Source organism: Macrosteles quadrilineatus, unplaced genomic scaffold (genome assembly GCF_028750875.1).
Source record: "Macrosteles quadrilineatus isolate MER2022 unplaced genomic scaffold, UCM_ALF_1.0 Scaffold_2__2_contigs__length_208266976, whole genome shotgun sequence".
Taxonomy (NCBI): Eukaryota; Metazoa; Arthropoda; class Insecta; order Hemiptera; family Cicadellidae; genus Macrosteles; species Macrosteles quadrilineatus.
Window position 1 is genome coordinate 176,657,641 of NW_026542595.1, and position 19,554 is coordinate 176,677,194.

A 19,554-nucleotide genomic window follows, 5' to 3' on the forward strand; every position below is an offset into this window, starting at 1 on the left:
AAATTACTTCCTTTCCTTCTCTTTTGACACCCCCAGCAAATGTATTTGATAGTAAAAAAATGTTAACTAAGACTCAAACTTAGGATGTGTTTTTAGTTTAAAAAGGAATTTAAGACGTTGTTTGACTATGGGGCATCAACCAAAAAGACCCTATATAAATACCCTTGATGACCTATAAGTACTGGAGTGGATGGAGCCTTGTTCGGTTTGATCAGAGACACATTTTATCATTTACAAAAATAGTTTTATTACAAACCAAAAACATTTAACCACTGAAATAATATCAACTGTGTAATGTGTGTCTAATTACACTCGTTTCATAGATCATACAAATTAGATTATTTGCAGTCATAACATTTAGTTTTAATATTAACCACTGACACAACTGTACACTTATATAAAATAAAAGCTCATAGTTTTTTGACGTTTTGAATTTATAATGGGCAGCAATAATGAAATGGTACGGGATAGTGTGTTTAAGGCTACCTGTTGGCTACCCTATTTTCTACCTGCCAGATTTCTGGATCAGTTTGGATGTTAAATAACTAATTGGATGTTGAAGAGCTACCTGATCGCTGATCAGTTAGGACACACGTCAAGTGCATGACACGTCAAACGGTTCCAATCGTGAATATCCAAATTCCTGACATGGCGACTTTTAGAGGCTTTAAGAATTGCAGTGCGCTGACGTTCTTGATTTATTATGTGACTTAACTATTATGTTTTAGGGAATTTTCTTAAAGGCTAGTTGCTATTGCCTTAATATTAGTGATCCTTGTATCAATAAACCTAAGTACTCATTAAATTCTCAAAATTGTATTAGTGTGCTGGTTTGCTACAACAAAAGAATCTTTTTTTATTTGACTCAACATTTTATTTATGAATCAAATCAAACGTTATTTACCTACAAAACAAAATTTATTTTTAATTAATTTGTTGTACTTAGTAAAAGTTGTTGAACAACTTCTAACAAAATTTTTGTTTGTTACAGTTCAGTCTTCGTGAGCTCGATCTGTCACTACTATCTCAGTTGTGGTCACTCAACGAGTCTATTCAAGAGTTTCGTCAGATGCAAGAGGCTTTCTCTCCACCCTCCCCTTCGTCAGATGTTGAGGACGATGTCATATACTCCAACTTGAGTGCTCTCCCAGAGCATCAAGCCTACCCATTGTCCAGCAGTTCCTCTCGATCAAGCACTATGGACCTTGGTGACGTGTAAGAAGATTGTTGTGATAACTGTGTTTGCAGAAACAATATTTTATAAAGACAATTGTGATTCTACTAAAACTTTAAGCAGTGTTATTTTCATAGTTTGAAAATGGCAACGGAGGAGAAGTTGTTTTTCCAAAAGACTGTTCAGCACCTTGCCAGGTCGCTGGCAGCTGTTAAGAATTCCACATGGGAAAGTATTAACACACTTTTTTCACTTTGCCCTCAAGAGAATGCTGGGGGAGTGTTTAGGCTTGACCAAAGAGCTTTAGATTCTATAATCGCTCTTGGAATATACTTCCTTCAATCAGGGCTGCAGCATTTCGATAAAATCTTGCCCTACTTGATAAGACTTTTGAAAGGTCTCCCTAAAGCTATTTGGTCAGATGATGTCCAACTCAGCCCGACAGACAGAATTCCAGTGGCTGAGAAGTTCAGCTTCTGTCTCAACACACTGCTGTCTGATGTAGCAGTGAAAAAGGAATCCCACAGGGAAGAAATCATTTCAATTCAGGTCGCTTTTCTCAGTGATCTCACAGGAATAATTCGTGGTATCTACAAAGAAAGTGATAAGAATAGAAATAGGAACAAGGTCACTCTGTGCAAGGTCACGGTGCCAATTCTGATTGGGCTAGCTAGATCTATGGGTAGGTTTGCCACAAATGGCCCTCCACTCCTCTCACGACTTTTTCCAAAACCTGAGAGACCACAAATGGTCATTGTTGCTCCAACCAACGAATCTCAAGTTTCAAAGAAGAAAAGTTTTTCAAACTTTAGATCAATCATTCCAAGATCACTCTCTGGTAACTTAAATCTAACTACTTTGGATATAATGACTTTAAGCTGTTTGGACCCAACTGCCGACTTGAGTGCATTAGCACACAATGAGCAGAGATACCAATCAGTTAGTTTTGATCCAACCAATCACTTTTTCTGTAAATATGGTTCCAGTTTCAACCAATTTCCTCACATGAGAATTTCTGATCCATTTGAAAGGCGTGCCAGCAATCTTAAATTTGTCATAGCACACTTAAAAAGTGTTCTATATTGTGCAAAAAAACTGTTGACTTCTGACATGCTTGAGTTTCTGGACTCTCAAGCATCTGACATTCACGAGTCAGGCCAATTCAAAGTGTTTCCATACCGCAGCTTCGGTGAAACCTTAAACCTCGTCATGGTAACTCTCTTGCGAGAATTGCTCCAGTACCAATTTGATCTCCCGACTCCTTTTACCAAGGATGTCCAAGAGTTTGTCAAAGGGTTATTCCTCTCTGGACAAACAGAATTACAGCCAAAGCATCACTATGCAAGTGAACGAGAAGACAAGGAAATGAATTTCACAACAGTAAACAAGTTTAAAGTAAATGTGATGGCAAACTCAGCTTGTGTGGATTTGTTAGTATGGTCGATTGGGGACGAAGGAGGAGCAGATAGCTTGTGTGGTAGGTTGGCAGAGAAAATAAACTCAAGTCATAATCTTAAACTAGTTCTTGCTCATATGCCATTGTTGATGGTCTGTCTTGAGGGTCTAGGAAAGCTTGCAGAGAAATTTCCTACGATTGCAAATACATCAATTCAGTGTTTGAGAGATTTTCTTGTGAACCCATCACCGATTCTACTGAAGTTGTATCGACTGCATTCTGAAAAGGCAGATGCAAATGACATATCTGTTGTAATGCAAGGAAATGAACTGAAAGCAGTAAAAGAGAAGCCAAATCAATCCCAAACACCTTTTGAAAAACTAAGAGATGCTGCCATTGAAAATCTTTGCATTTCTTTAAGAGCAGCTTACAGCATTGATCCCTACTGTATTGCAGCTTTGGTAGCATCCTTATCAAATAGACTCTTTACCGCTGAAAAAGCTGATGAATCGTCTCTTATTCCTATGAATACGATAGTTATGCTCGGACACATTGCAATCTCCCTAAAGGATACCCCCAAAACAACTGACACCATTCTACAGTTCTTTCAGCAGCGGTTTTGCCGAGTGCCATCAGCTGTTGATGTCCTCATAGTTGATCAGTTGGGATGCATGATCATTGCAAAATGTGAAACAAATGTGTATGAAGAGATAATGAGAATGTTTGTCACAATCACAGTAGAAGCAAGTAATGCTGCTTACAGTAATGAGAGAACAAATCAGTACCGACATGTTTCAGGTGCTGTAATAAATGCTCTTGCAAACATTGCTGCAAACTTGAAAGGAGAAACAGAAATGAACGAATTGCTTGTCCGCTTACTGGAATTGTTTGTTCAGCTTGGACTCGAAGGCAAAAGAGCATCTGAAAAGGCTCCCGCCTCTAACAAAGCATCAAGTAGTGCAGGAAACCTGGGAATGTTGATTCCTGTGATAGCAGTCTTGGTACGCCGTTTACCAATGATTCGCCATCCTAAACCACGTTTACACAAATTGTTTAAAGATTTTTGGCTTTATTGTGTCGTCATGGGGTTCATCACAGAATCTGGGCTGTGGCCAGCTGAATGGTATGAAGGAGTGAAACAAATTGCTGTGAAGTCACCATATCTTGTTTCCCAGACGTCATCACGTTCTGAAATGAGAGAACTACAGTACACTTCAGCTGTTAGAAATGACAGTGTTTCAATCAATCAACTGCAGGAGTTCAAAACACAAATTTTACAACTGTTGGAAAACCCTGCTGAAATCACAGCTATTGTGAACAAACTTAGTTTTGCCCAGTGTACATACTTGTTGTCAGTATATTGGCTAGAAACTCTTAGAGTTGAAAACTCAGCTGTTCCTAGCATTCATCCAATACTAGAATATCTAAATGATGCCACAATACAGAAAGACAAGTACGGTATGTGGCAGTGTGTAGCATGTGTTGGAGACAGAGTATTTGCCAAATTCTTGAATGTAATGTCCTACAAACCAAAAGATGAAAACAGAGAAAAAGAACTTGAATATCATGCTCAGTTCATGTTGGTAAATTTCAATCACATACATAAGCAAATAAGACGTGTAGCTGATAAGTACCTCTCTAGCCTGGTGGATAAATTCCCTCATCTCTTGTGGAATTGTCGAGTGTTGTGGAGCATGCTTGACATCTTGCAAGTTTTGTCATACTCATTGGAATTAGATCCAAATGATGAAACGCCAATGCTTAAAGTTCCAAGTACATCTTACAGCATTCCACTAATGGACACTTTGGAAGCACGAGAAAGTATTGTAAATGACTTTGCTGCCAGATGTTTAGGTATTGTTCAAGAAGCAATGAAATGGGCTCCCCAAGCAACAAGATCACATTTGCAAGAATATCTTAATCAAATTCCACATTCAGGTCAATGGCACCACTCTGGTCTTGCACTTGCCACTGAAAGCATTCTAATGTCTAAAGGCTTAAATCTACAATCAGCACCTCTTCCCACAAGCACTCTAGAAAAAAGACCAAGGTGTGTTAAAAGTGATTCTTCAAGATTTGTTTCTTCACTAAGCCTTAGGAGTAGATTTTCTGGGCAAGTCTCAGGAATGCTTCAAACTGGTGTTCCAAAAGAAAAGATTATAGAAAATGTAATTAAAGACGTTTGGGAGGCATGTCGAGAAGAATCAAATGCCCAGCACCATAATACTTTGTGGCGAGCTACTGCCTTGTTGATATCTTCAGAGGATGCACCCCGTAACCTGTTAAATGTTGTTGCCTGTTCACAACTAGAACTTTTCACTGAACGCTCAATGACAACAGCAACAGAATGTTGGCAGTGGCTCATCACTGCAAGACCAGATTTGGAACTTCAGTTTCTACAGGAAATGTTTTCAGCTTGGCAATGCTCTGTTGACAAACAGTTGGGATTATTTTCAAAAGAGGAAGAAGAAGTGAGTCCACTTGCCGCTTACGAAGGTTGTATCCTTGAACCACTCCCACCATTTGTAAAACCTCACGATATTTGGATTCAATTTATTGTAGAACTTGTGGAAACTGCAAAGTACAACAACCAAGACAAGATTGACATGTTGGCAAATTTACTACAATATTCACTGTTTATGATAGTTGGAGGAACTGAACAGCCTAGACAGAACAGGCATATTGCTGCAGTAGGTGCAAGATTCAGACTGTTATCTTGTGGCCTTTCGCTTCTTCAAGGGGATGTCCTTTCACGATCTTTAGCCAAGAATGTTCTAAGAGAACGTGTTTATTCTACATGTTTGGACTACTTCTGTGGCCCAAAGCGTTGTCCAACACAAAGAGGCACAGAACTGCGTGATGACATTCATGTTTTGCTAAAGTTTTGGCAAACAATGCATTCAGACAAAAAGTATTTGATGGCAAGTGTAATTGGTGACTTTGACGTTTCAGGCTCTGTAGCAGATCAGAATCTTACGGGAGGGGATGCAAAGTCACAAAGTGGCATTGTGCCAATAAATGATTTTCCCAGACCTCAAGCAGCCACAGGATGGATTAATACCGTCCCACTGTCTTCTTCAACCAATACATTAACTAAGAGATCTAACAGGTCTAAACGACAAGTGAACAGCGGAGACTTGTTTGTTAAAGACTACATAAAAAAGAGGAATCTTATTTTAGACTTACTTGCTGTTGAAATTGAGTTTTTGTTAACTTGGCACAACCCTACTTCTAGGCCCGACATGAATTTTCCAGGAGAAGACACAATAGCAGCTTGGAAATCTAAAACAGTGTCAGAACGCACTTTGAGAGACACTGCTCGACTTGCTTGGGACATAAGTCCAGCACTTGCTGTGTTTTTACCAGATAGGCTGAAAAATGCAGAAGCGATTGTGAAAGAAGTTTCAAGATTAGTCCGTTTGCATCCAACTCTAGTGTGCCACATTCCACAAGCTTTGAAGTTCTTGGTCACAACTGACACTTTGCTGAATGATGCTCAAGAGTTAGTCCACATGTTATCCTGGGCCAGAGTAACTCCAATCCAGGCACTTTCATACTTTTCACGTCAATATCCTCCACATCCCATCACAGCACAGTATGCTATTAGAGTATTAACAAGCTATCCAGCAGATGCTGTTTTATTCTATATCCCGCAGTTAGTCCAAGCTTTAAGACATGACACAATGGGCTACGTGACTGAGTTCATCAAGTACATCTCCAAGAGGTCCCAAGTTGTGTGTCATCAGCTTATTTGGAACATGAAAACAAACATGTATATTGATGAAGAAATGCATCAAAAGGATACAGTGCTGTTCGACACATTGGATTCATTGACAAAAACAATAATAGGATGTCATTCGGGACCTGCAAAACAGTTTTATGAAAGAGAGTTTGACTTCTTTAGTCAAATTACAAACATATCTGGAGAAATTCGACCTTTCCCCAAAGGACCTGAGAGGAAAAAAGCCTGCTTAGAAGCTCTGAGCAAGATTGAAGTTCAACCAGGGTGTTACTTGCCCTCAAACCCTGAAGCCATGGTAATAGACATTGATTACAAAAGTGGAACTCCTATGCAAAGTGCAGCAAAAGCTCCTTACCTAGCAAGATTTAGAGTTCGACACTGTGGTATCAATGAACTAGAGGCTATTGCACTTTCAATATCCGATGGAATGACAAAATTGGATGACAGTTTGGATGTCAGCATGGGCCCCGAGATGTGGCAAGCTGCCATATTTAAAGTCGGTGACGACGTTAGGCAAGATATGTTGGCTTTGCAAGTTATTGGAATCTTCAAGAACGTATTTCAACAGGTCGGTCTAGAGTTGTACTTGTTTCCTTACAGAGTCGTCGCCACTGCTCCTGGATGTGGAGTGATAGAGTGTGTACCAGACGCCAAATCAAGAGATCAGCTCGGACGACAAACGGATATTGGCATGTATGAATACTTCATCAAAACCTATGGGGATGAGACCACAAAGGAATTCCAAAATGCCAGAAGGAACTTTGTCAGGTCGATGGCAGCCTACAGCGTCATCGGTTTCCTTTTGCAAATCAAGGACAGACACAATGGAAACATCATGCTCGATAAGGACGGCCACATTATCCACATTGACTTTGGATTTATGTTTGAAAGCTCCCCAGGAGGGAATTTGGGCTTCGAACCTGATATTAAGTTAACAGATGAAATGGTGATGGTAATGGGTGGAAAGACAGAAGCTGCTCCATTTCGTTGGTTTACAGAACTGTGTGTTCAAGCCTATCTGGCTGTGAGACCTTATCAGGAGGCCATCATATCACTGGTGTCACTTATGCTAGATACTGGTCTGCCTTGCTTCAGAGGACAAACCATCAAACTCATGCGAGCCAGATTTGCTCCTCAAGCTAGTGAAAAAGAAGCTGCAGCCTATATGATATCTGTAATTCGCAATTCTTGCTTAAACTTCAGAACACGTACTTACGACATGATTCAGTATTACCAAAATCAAATTCCCTACTAAACATGTGTGTAGTTTATGATCAATTATATTTTATTCTTTATGTTCTTCTATTGATTATTGTTACATGATTATAAAAGGGTGTGCTTATGGAAGTAGCAGTTAATGTCTTTGTCATTAAGAGTAATGTGTCTATTTCATTAAATATTGGGTACTTCTAGAGTTGTAATGGTTATTAATTTTGAAAGTGAGTGAAAGTTAAATACAAAAAAATTAAATTTTTTTCTTTTTTAAATGTTTATGTTTTTTTACTTTATTGTAAGTTTTTGAATTTCTCTTTGTTCTTGCCATGAGTTGTAAAACAATTGTACTCCATTGCCAAATCTAGGAAGAAGTAATAGATTCATTTCCTGTTTATATTTAAATTTATATGTATATATTGATGGTTATTTTGTCCATTTTATGTTAACAGAAAAATAGTATGCAAATCTTACTAGTTTGTCAGGTAAATCCAGTATAAAGATTTTTACGTTTGAGTTTGGATGATAAAATAATTAAATTTAAGATAATTATTACCATAACATGAATTTACAAACAGCACCATGATGGGATCCTTGTCCTATTTTTCTGTCGCTTTAAAATAATTGTATATACTATTATTTAAAATTGTTCGTTTGCTACAAACATACACTCATCAACTTCAAAATAAAAATTACAATATGAATTTGAGATATTGAATTAATGTCAAATTTTTTTTTAAACACTTAAGAAACATCAGCACACCTATACCGCTGTATACTTGACTACTTAACTTTGCATTCCTATTCTCTCTAATAGTTATTTAGAGTTATGTAGCAAAATATATCTAGCTATTGAATGTAATCCAAAGACTCCAGCCCTTAACATGATAATAATGATCCTTACCATTCTGTTGTATTGTTTATCGTATCATATATTTAGATATTGATGTTTGGTCTTAAGTGTGAAAGTGTATTTATGTAAACAGTATAAATATTATATTGAACCCTGTTAAATGTCTGCCTCTTTTCAATCCTGTGAAGAATATGGTCTGCTTGGTACTAAGTATTTGCTGGTAAAGTCTATTTGACTTTGAAGAAAATTATTTCTAAATTTAAAAACAGTTTTACTATGTTTTTTTTACTATTCATTGCTGCTGATCTATATAAATAAAATTAGAGTTTTGTCTGTACATTGCTTAGAATAATGAACTTTTTGGTTATTTTTACATTTCATAGGTCAGAGAAACCGAATCAAACCTTATCTCAATTTCTGTCTGTCTGTCTGTCTGTCTGTCTGTCTATCTGTCATTCTCTTGGTAACGCTAAAATACGCACTTTATTACAACTACTCCTCAATAACTATAGCACTGTCCCGCCTGAAACTTATTTTCCAAATACTATACATATATGAGATGGTTTTAGACGTATTTCATCGAATATGAGACAGTTAGATATTTAACAGTAAACCCTTGAAAATCAAGTTTTTGTCGATTTTTGACGTGGAATTTCTGGAAGCCCATGTTAACCTTATGAGAAATGAAATTATTGAATCTTAACAGCTGTTTCAATTAAACAAGTTGGTTCTGTTCTGTGATGTTCAATAGCATTAAAGTTACAAGGATTACCAACAGGGTGCAGCACTAGCACTATTATTTCTTTTACATTTATGACAACAGCTAATTTGCAACCTGGAGGCGAGTGAGCGTAGCGAACGAGCTAACCTGAAGGCAAGTGAGCGTAGCGAACGAGCTAACCTGAAGGAAAGTGAGCGCAGCGAACGAGCTCCAACATACAGGTGAGTGAGCGTAGCGAACGAACTTCAACCAGGACGTGATTGAGCCATGCAAACGAGATCAGATAGTAAAAATAAAAGTAAGCCTACCGTTATAGGATCGACCGGCAGACACAGAGGTAATTTAACCTTTTATTGATTGTCATACCGATCCGGAACAACAAAAAACAACATAAAATGAAGCTATGTATAATAGTTTGGCCAGCATATCTTAAAATATGCAAACCAACTGCTGTTCGTTATATAAGAAGGTTTCAACTGAATATTATAAGATCCCCGTGCGTAGAACGGGTACACAGCTAGTTTATTTTATTTTTAATCAAAATATTTTTTTTATGTTTTTAAAATAAGTTTTAAGTTTGAGTTAAATACTTATTGAGTTCCAATTTTTGAATTTGGATGAAAAAGGTCAAGTTAATTTTAACGAATGACTTTTTTGGGAGGATTTTATGTCCTGTATTTAGTAAAATTATTATGAGCTTTAACATTGGTTAAAAAATGAATGAGCCTGTTGCAAGCTTGTTGTTAGCGTTTGTCTTCTTGGTTCTGGAGTGGTGGGTGAGATTTCCGGTATAAGACATATTCACAGTTTAAAGGATTTTTACCACTTTCCCTTAGCATGTCATTCGTACAAAATACAGTACCACTATTTGAAGATACAGTACTAAAAATGTGAAAATACAGTAAGTTATTTACTAAATATCCTAAAAAGACTAATTGTTCTGATTTTAACACATTTACTACTTATCACTTATGTTTGCAATGAATCTTAATAAGTTGAAGTAAGTGTCAGCAATCTGACACATACTTTCTCCCATTAGCTTGTCAACCGCCCTTTTGATAAGTAAGTGGTGGGATTACAGCTTCCACATTTTAGGGGAAGATCACAAAAGTTGCAATAATTTTTTAAAACAAAATTTGTATAGCAATTTGTTAAGGGTTTAAAGGACTGTATGTAACATACTAAATTTCAATCAAAACTGATCAAGCCGTTTATTTGGAATCCCAATTTACCCCTCCCCCTCACGAGTTTTTTTAGCAATGTAATCAATATTTAACATCAAAATTTCGAAACAATTAAATAGATTCCTGGGAATACCAAGGATTAGTACCACGACTATACTATGATTATTACTAGTTAATCACTATACTAATTTGCTACTGACTAGTCAATGTCATACCCAAATAGTTCATCAAAATCAGATCACAGGTGTGGTCTGCAGCTCTGACACACTACACATTCACTGAGATTCAAAAAAACTTCAAATACTACGTTTTTGGGTTAATGGTGTCCCAAAAACTGATTTATATCCACATAAACTTAAAAATTTTAAAGAAAACAATACTGTCTCAATAGTATACTATTTTTAATGATTTTAACTGAAATAGTGGCCTGGTAGAATTGGAAACGTCCAAAGTAGTACTATAAGCTAACATAACAGACTTGAGACTATGGTGACAACCCCTCATTTTATGGTGTATTATTAATATAAAGTACCTGGGGACCGAGCCGGTGTAGTTAATTTCAATTGTAAAAGCAATATCCAAGTTAAATAATCAGTATTTGATCGGAACTTGGAACTATTTTTACCTATATCGAGTTATCTTCAGTGTAATGTGGTGTAATAGTAACGACGTTTATGGGACTCGTTCGCTACGCTAACTCGCCTCCAGTTCATTCGCTATGCTCACTCACCTTTGGGTTGCAAGCTGTTGTCATAAATGTAAAACAATAATAGTGCTGCACCCTGTTGGTAAACTTATTATAACTCTTTAATGCTATTGAACATCACAGAATCAACTTGTTTAGTTGAACACCAGCTGTTAAGATTCTTTAATTTTATTTAAATAACTCATAACAAACATAACTCATTGTTAACTCATAAGGTTAACATGGGAAACTCCAGAGCCACTGGGGCGGAGCCCGAAAGCCCGATCAGAATAAAAACTACATAGTTTTCCTATTTAATGCCCAAAGAATCGGTGTACCGAATTTCAGCCTCCTAGGTAAATGGCAAGTGGGAGAATTAGTGATGAGTGAGTCAGTGAGGGTTTTGCCTTTTATAAGTATAGAAAAGAGAATTAGTGATGAGTGAGTCAGTGAAGTTTTGCCTTTTTTAAGTATAGAATATTGAACACACATAGTCCCATATCATATCACTTAACTTTCACCACTCTCTTGACTCTTGATTTCACTGTATTTTTAACTGCATAGTCCCATATCAACTGTCACCTCTCTCTTGAATCTTGACTTATTCACTGTATTTTTCACTAAATCGTCACACCACGTTACTGTCACCACTCTCTTGATCTTGATTTCACTGTATTTTTAACTACATAGTCCCACATCACTTTACTGTCACCACTCTATGATTGCGGAAGACGATGATGATCGCCACACGACTGAGGGATATGATAAACATTTTGCCGCATTCGCGGCAAACAATAATTATATACGATGTCTTCACGACCGCGGGAGACGATTGCGATATCTACAGGACCACGGGAGACAATAATGATTTCTACACGGCCGCGAGGGATGATCAGAATTATGCCACGATCGCGCCAAACGATGATAATGTCCACATGACCGCTGAAAAAGATCAGAATTTTGCCTCATTCGCAGAAGATGATGATATATGCAATACATGGCCGAGGGAGTGGGAGATGGTACTTATACACTGATACAGTAGTTGGTGATTGTACGACCAGGCTACCTTTAACTTTAACTCCAGGCCGACTAAGGCCGGGGACACACTTACCGGCAGAACCGGAGAAAGGCATGGGGAAGGCCACACTTCTCCGGTTCGGCAAAATCGCCGGTCTGGCGGAAAAATGCTCCGGCGAAACCGCAAGATATTATCTACTTCGCCGGCCCAGCGGGTAGCGGGACACTGTGCTTTTATGGAGATGAACACACATACCGGCGAAACAGCCGGACCTGCCACTGCCTCCACTCCTCAGTTTCAAGGGTGGCCGTTGCTTTTGATTTTAGGGCAGTGTCCAAGTGGTGTATTTAGTTTTGTTTTGCTAGGTATTTAGTTAATTTAGTTTTTATTTTTACTCTGTTTAGTTTTCGATATCATCATGGTCGATGTTGATATGGACTTATTATTTTGGTTCATAAGAAACCAGAACTTTGGGATAGATCATTGGAAATTTACAAAGACAAAAACAAAACGAGTATAAAAAATATAGAGTATAAAATGCTCCATAGAGCTGTCTGTTCTCCAGAATCGGATGAACCCAAATACTGCGGCGGTGTTTTCTCTCTTGATTCTGTGGTGGATCAAACACACAGCACGACTAGCTTTTGAGGTCTTGACAGCACCATTTCTAAGACACAACTGATTTAGAGTTCATTGCACTCTATTTATTGTCACCGGCTCCGGCAAAATAGTTTTCGCGGGGACAAGTGTGTTCTGACCCACAACTCAAAATACGGTGGTTCCACCGGATCCGGCGTCCGGCGGTTTCGCCGGTAAGTGTGTCTCTGGCCTAACCAACACAAGTAGACTTTACAGTGTAACAATCTGGGTGCATTTTACTTTTTTTACACAACCATAATCCCTTTTCGAGCCTGCCTGGCATAAGCAATTCTCGGTGAAGAAAGAGGTATCGTTACAGATATTTTAACTTTTTAAAAGTTTGTAAAAATCATTGCTAGAAATAAAGATTAATGTCTTTTAAACATAAACTCCTTAATTAATACTGTAATGCCATAGGTTAAAAGGTAACATTGACTAACACAGTAACACCACTACATGTTACATGCGTATATATTGTCAAAGTGTGCGCAATCACGTTCAAATATACCTAAAATGTAATCTTGCGCATGTTGGCGAGCCTGTAAGATGTATGTATATCAGTGTTCTCAGACGTACGATAATTATCGTTTTGTACGATAATTTAGCCTCCCGTACGATGTACGATACGTCACCGTACGATAATGCTATTTGTACGATAATTTGGGCAATGGAATAGTACTCTTTTACATAATTGGTTTGGGAGGTTATACCCAAAAATTTGGAAACATTTTTGCTGTTTTAAATCAAAACTCAGTATTTATTAGAGATGGGATATAAAAATCAATACATAAAAAATCAATCTTATGAAAACTATAAGTTAACTGTTAGTATGAATAAAATTAAAACGAAACCATTTCCATGAAATGTGCTTCTAAACTGCTTGAATGCTTCTGCTTCGCTTCTTCTGCTTCTCCTACACCACGAGAAAGTCTGTTACCATAAGAACAGACCATCCGTACATAATCTCGCCCATTTGGCGAATTATTGGTGTAGTAGTGCACGCCATCGATCTCTATTTTAGAGATCGATGGTGCACGGGTGCACGCACGGCCGCCTTTAACTCCAGGCCTCGGCCTTCAAAGTGGCAACATCACAAGAGGTGTTGTAACAGCTGTTTTGTTTGGAAGTGAAGCAGCTAATGGTATTTGTGTATTAACGAAATATTGGTTACTGGACTATGACAATATTGACTCCGCTTAAAATGTACATAATAGATTTTTAATTCATATTGTTTCGGTTTTCAATTCTGTATGTCTTTTTTTCAATATTTTAATAAATTTATGTTTATAAATTTAAATTGAAATCAATAAAGTGTGAATTAATGAGCTGATATCACCTGTCTGCCATGTTATCTTATGGGACGTCTGTCACTGAACAACATACCACTTGTGGAGATGCCAATTCTACCAGGCCGCGGCCTGTAGTTAAAGGTGGCCGTGAGTGCATGGTGGAAGGAAAATACTGGTGTAGTGTTTGTGTTGAGGTTGAGAAATATTCACATAATATCAGTTACCTACTATGATTACAACGTGCAAAACTAAAAATAATATGGTTTTATGGCGATTTTGAGATTTATAATAAAAAAATATATAAGTCTATTAGGTATTTCAATACTCAAGCCAGTTACGATTGTTATTTAAAATTGTACGATAATTTTTCGTGAAATACGATAATTTAGGACCGCGTGTACGATATTTGACTACGGCCAATCTGGGAACACTGATGTATATTGATGAAAAAAGCTATTGATTTGTTTACACACACCGTAATACAATACGAGAAATGTCAAACTCGGACTTGGATGTTTGTTTTTCTCATTATTTTGTTTTTAAACACATAAACATCCGTGATGTTTAGTATACTAACAGTTCAAGCTTTTTTTAAACATTTCAATGTTTTGCAAATGTTTCTTGTTTACTACAAATCCAACCATTAACTATTTAACCTCAAACTTAGTAGCCTATCAAGAATGTATAATCTATACACTATCATAACTTTATGGTTTGTTTCTCTTACTTTAACGTTTTCTGTAACAAAAATTTATATTTATTTTTCTGATGGTGGATACGAAGAAGAGGAAGTGAATTCATGGCTCGAAGAACAAGGGCTCAAAAGTTGTGTGAAGCTCTTCAAAGATAAAGGTAGGATATAGTCTATAGGCTAGGGTTATAGTGTAAAATAGCAATCAATTTTTGTATTCCCTATTGAATGACCTAATTATATTATCTAAGTCGTGTTTCATTTTTACTATATCGTAAAACTAGGTAGGGTGTGGAAGGCTATGATGGTTCCCAATTAATCAGGAGGTTGGCAGTTTGATTATGAGAAAGTTCTAAATGAGATTTCTTACGCTTTAGATATAATTTATTTATTTATTTATTTTCCAATAATCACATAACATCATATTCAGACAGGTGATTCGTCATTGTAACAATAATTTATAGTCTCTATACTAAAACTATTTCTAAAATAAATTTCATATGTTGAGCCTTAACATCTACACAGCTTCCATATATTCCTCCAATGAGAAGAAGGCCTTCTCCAAAAGAAAGTTTTTTAACTTCTTTTTAAATTTAGGGAATGAATCAGTGTCCCTAATTGAAGAAGGTAATTTGTTGTATATTTTTGGACCCATGTAAGTTACTGAGGAGATAAATGGAATAGGTACTTTAAGTCTGTGTTGAACTGGTTTTATATTGTTTTTCAATCTAGTGTTATGAGGATGTTCATGTTGATCTTCCATGAATGTGTCAAAATCACTTTTAACCATTAAAGCCAGTTTAAAGATATAAGAACTATACAAAGTAAGAATTTTAACCCTTAGAGTGCCAGGCGAGAAATAAAAGTAACGCTCAAAAAATGCCGATGATTTTTCCAGAAGGTCGCGCTAAAAATGCCGAGCGCGATCTGGCGATTTTTAGGTTAAAATTTCGTAAAAATCGAATTTTCGATATTTCGACCAACGAAAATCGATGTATCGCATCTAGTAACTTTCGACTCAATGTTAATATATGGGTTAAAAGAATCCGAGTATCCATTCGGTTGTTATGACAACTGTTCGATCATTACGAAACGTCCGGTCAGCCGGACGTTGGCACTTTTGGCTCGTTCTAAAAACGTCCGGTCGGCCGGACGTCGGCACTTTTGGCTCGTTTTAAAAACGTCCGGTTCCCCGGACGTTGGCACTCAAAGGGTTAAACTGAATGAAAAACTCTTTACTGTGAGTAATTCGAGACACTTTGGCTAAGACTCTAACTGCTCTTTTCTGGAGGATAAAAATTTGTTCAGCATGACTAGAAGAACCCCATACTGTTAAACCGTAATTCATGATGGAAGAAAAATAAGCGTGATATACTGCTAATTGTGTGTCTAAATTTGTAGTATATGTCGAATTACCCGAAGAACAAGTATAGCTGATCTGAGTCTCTTTGATAGATTCTTAATGTATGTTTGCCAATTAAGTTGCCAATCTATATCAATTCCCAGGTAATTGACCGAGTTTTGAGAATATATTGATGTTTGGTTCAAATTTACAGCAATGTCTCGATTCTCATTAGCAACTGAAAAGTGAATTAGTTGTGTCTTTGACACATTCATAGATAGACCATTTGCTGTGAACCAGTCCCCGAGGAGTTGAAACTCATTAGTAATTAAGTCTTGTTTAAAATCCAATGTTTTTTGTTCAGTGCAGATTAAAGCAGTATCATCTGCATATTGAAAAGTATGCATTTTTGTAACATTACATAAATCATTTACATAGATTAAAAATAAACAAGGTCCAAGAATGGAACCTTGAGGAACTCCGTAGGGTGTAACCCCATTCTGACTTATATTTAGTTTGGCATTTCTGTAAAATAATTCTTTGTTTACGACTATTTAAATATGAAATGAACCATTTTAATTCCACATTTTTTATTCCATGTCTGCTTAATTTTTCTAGCAATATATCATGATCAACACAGTCAAAAGCCTTGGACAGGTCACACAGCACACCTATTGTGCGCTGCGACCCGTCCAAGGCCTCCGCAATGCAGTTAATCATCCTGGTAAAAGCCTTTTCAGTACTGGATTTTGAGCGGAAACCAAACTGAGATGGATTTAGTAAATCATTTTGTTCTAAATAATCTGTAAGTTGATTTTTGACAATTTTTTCAAAAACTTTGGAAAAACAAGGCAAAAGAGCAACTGGTCGGTAGTCAGAAGGATTGTTAACATCACCCTTTTAGCGAATTTCCCTATAGGGAAGTAGCTATTACCGTAGGTCTCATGGTAAGACTTAGGCCCGGGACCGATTTACTTTTTCATTTTAATGTCCCCAGAGGCCAAAAACACCATTCGTTCAAATTTTTATATATGTATATATGGTATAGATATATATATATATAGATTTATGTTTTAATTTAGGTGTTCACTTAATAGGGCTGCTGATATATTAAATATTTAAGTAAATAAGTACAACTGGGCACCCTGAATATTATATTTTATAAAATATAATATTCAGGGTGCTCAGTTGTACTTATTTACTTAAATATTTAATATAGATTTATATATATATGTATGTGTCCGTGAACACGATAACTTGAGTAATTTTTATCCGATTTTGATGAAATTTGGTTTGAAGGTGTAAGGCGGGATAAACTTGAATGAGTTCGCGATCCAGCATGATCGGACCATGGGAACAGGGTTTTATGGGGTAAAAATTGGTTTTTCTCACTTTTTACCCTCAAAACACAAAATTTCCCAATTTTTCTCTAAACCTTCTTAAAGAGCTTAAAAAAACAAACAATTCAGTATATCAAAGTGTTTTTGTACGGTTATTGGTTACGGAGAAAACTAAAAAAATGGTAAATTTAAAATTCCCATGTTATTCTTATGGAGAATATTGTAAAATGTTGTAGTTTGCTTGTTTATGGATATATTTTGATCAAACTTGGCAAATTTATTTATTTTATAGTAAGCTATCAATATTTTACTAAAAACACACTACTTTATTAGTTTCCTTGTAGCAGCAAACCTAGGTACTCGTTAAACCTAATGTTATTTAAATAGATCAATTGAAAATCAATTCGGCCAAATGGAAATTCGCTTAGACGGCAGGTTTGCTGCGGCAGGGGTATTTAAAAAGAGGTTTTATCTCTGCATATTTGAGTTTTTCTGGGAAAATTCCTTCCTCGAGGGACTGATTCACTAGGGTGCAGAGAGGTTGTTCAATAAGTTTAAAAACTTTACTAATAACAAAGAGGGGAATTTCATCCCAACCTGAAGATTTAGTATTGCTAAGACTGGTGAAAACTTTTCTTAGATCCTGAACTGAAATTTTCCTAAATTTAAATTGTAAAGCATAATTTTGCACTCTAATTAAATGTTGACTATTGTTTAGTAGCTGAATGGATTTATTTTTATCTGACATTTGGTTAGCAATTTGTGAAACCTTAATAAAAAAAATTGTTAAATTTATTTGCTATTGCCAATGCACTACCATATTGGTCTTTTCCATCATTCAATTGGATCTCGACGGGTGTGTCAGAGTTTTTTCTATTTAATCCAATTTCTTGTTTTACGACCAACCAAGATGCTTTACTTTTATTTTTGGACCTATTAATAAAATCATCATTTGCCTTTATTTAGCTATTGCAACCACTTTTTTGAAAGTTTTCCTGTAATTGTTGTAGTAAGTTAAAAATTGTGGGTTTCTAATCCATTTAGATTCCTGGTGCAATTTTCTTTTATTTTCTGCTAAAATTTTGATTCCTAAAGTAATCCAATTTTTATTTTTTTGTTTTTTATTTATACTTGAATTAACTGTTTTTGGAAAAACCTCATTAAATAAATTTAGAAATGTATTAAGAAAGTTGTTGTAGTTAGTATCTACATTTGGTGTGTTAATATCATAATGTGCATTCTTTAAAGCCATTTCAAAAGTTTTAAAATTATGTTCTGTAAATTTACGAGTTAGTTCTTTGTTTTCACATCTAAGTATTGGAGAAGACCTTTTCTCAAATGACAACATCAATACTTTGTGGTCTGATGCACCAATGTCTACAACTAAGCTACTAGTATTATTAGCTCCGAGGTTAGAAAATATATTGTCAATGCAAGTACTAGAATTTTTAGTTACTCTTGTAGGTATAAAGACGTTCGGTACAAATCCAAAACAATCAAAAATTTCAAGAACTCTACAGGTACTAGCTTTGTCAGATAACAAATTAATATTTAAGTCAGAAGATATAAAAACATTTTTTGATTTTGCCTCCAATGCCAATTTATCGAGTAATGATTCAAATTTTTCTAAAAATATTTTATCAAAATTATCTCCAGGAATTCTATATATTGATATAAAGACAGAATTCCACTCCTTGACTTCTATAAATGACCCTTCGAAACAATATGGTTCATTAAGATATTTCAAGTCATTTCTAATTTTGAAACTTACATTTTTGTCTATCAACAAACATGAGCCTCCTCTAGATTGATCAACTCTAGCATAACAATCAGCAATTTTAAAATCATCTAAACTGTTTAATAAATTTATACATTTTGAATTAAGCCAATGTTCATTTAAAGAAATTACCTGAACCTTTCTTTTTTGACTTTCCATGAAAAAAACTAAATCTAAATAATTATTTAAGAAGCCCTGGATATTAAAATGTAACAAAACAAAACTGTCATCAAGATTCTTACCTAACTCATATTTTTTCTTTGACTTCTCAGACTGAACTACTTCTCTAAAAAACATTCTGTATTATTCCTAAGACTACTATTTACAATTTCACTCTCAAATACCATGGAATTAATATGTACAGGGGACTCATCTTCATCTTCACTCTCCATATCTACACTCACTTCACCAGACTGACTTTTTGCACTGCACCATACACTTTCTAGTGGTTTGTTGGGCTGCATTGAGGCTTCAGGTTGCATCATTGTTTT

General features: G+C 36.0%; 2 protein-coding genes across 2 annotated transcripts in view; both read left to right on the forward strand.

Moving 5' to 3' along the window:
• Positions 1–1,219, forward strand: part of LOC128985415 (uncharacterized) — a 28,111-nt gene extending 26,892 nt beyond the window's left edge. The window contains exon 2 of the mRNA XM_054404892.1: positions 992–1,219. Within this exon, the coding sequence (XP_054260867.1) occupies positions 992–1,219 (228 nt within the window). The remainder of the gene's footprint in view (positions 1–991) is intronic.
• Positions 1,193–7,787, forward strand: LOC128985414 (phosphatidylinositol 4-kinase alpha-like). The gene has a single exon (XM_054404891.1). The coding sequence runs from the start codon at positions 1,319–1,321 to the stop codon at positions 7,565–7,567; it is 6,249 nt and encodes a 2,082-aa protein (XP_054260866.1). The 5' UTR covers positions 1,193–1,318; the 3' UTR covers positions 7,568–7,787.
• Positions 7,788–19,554: the final 11,767 nt, after the last annotated feature.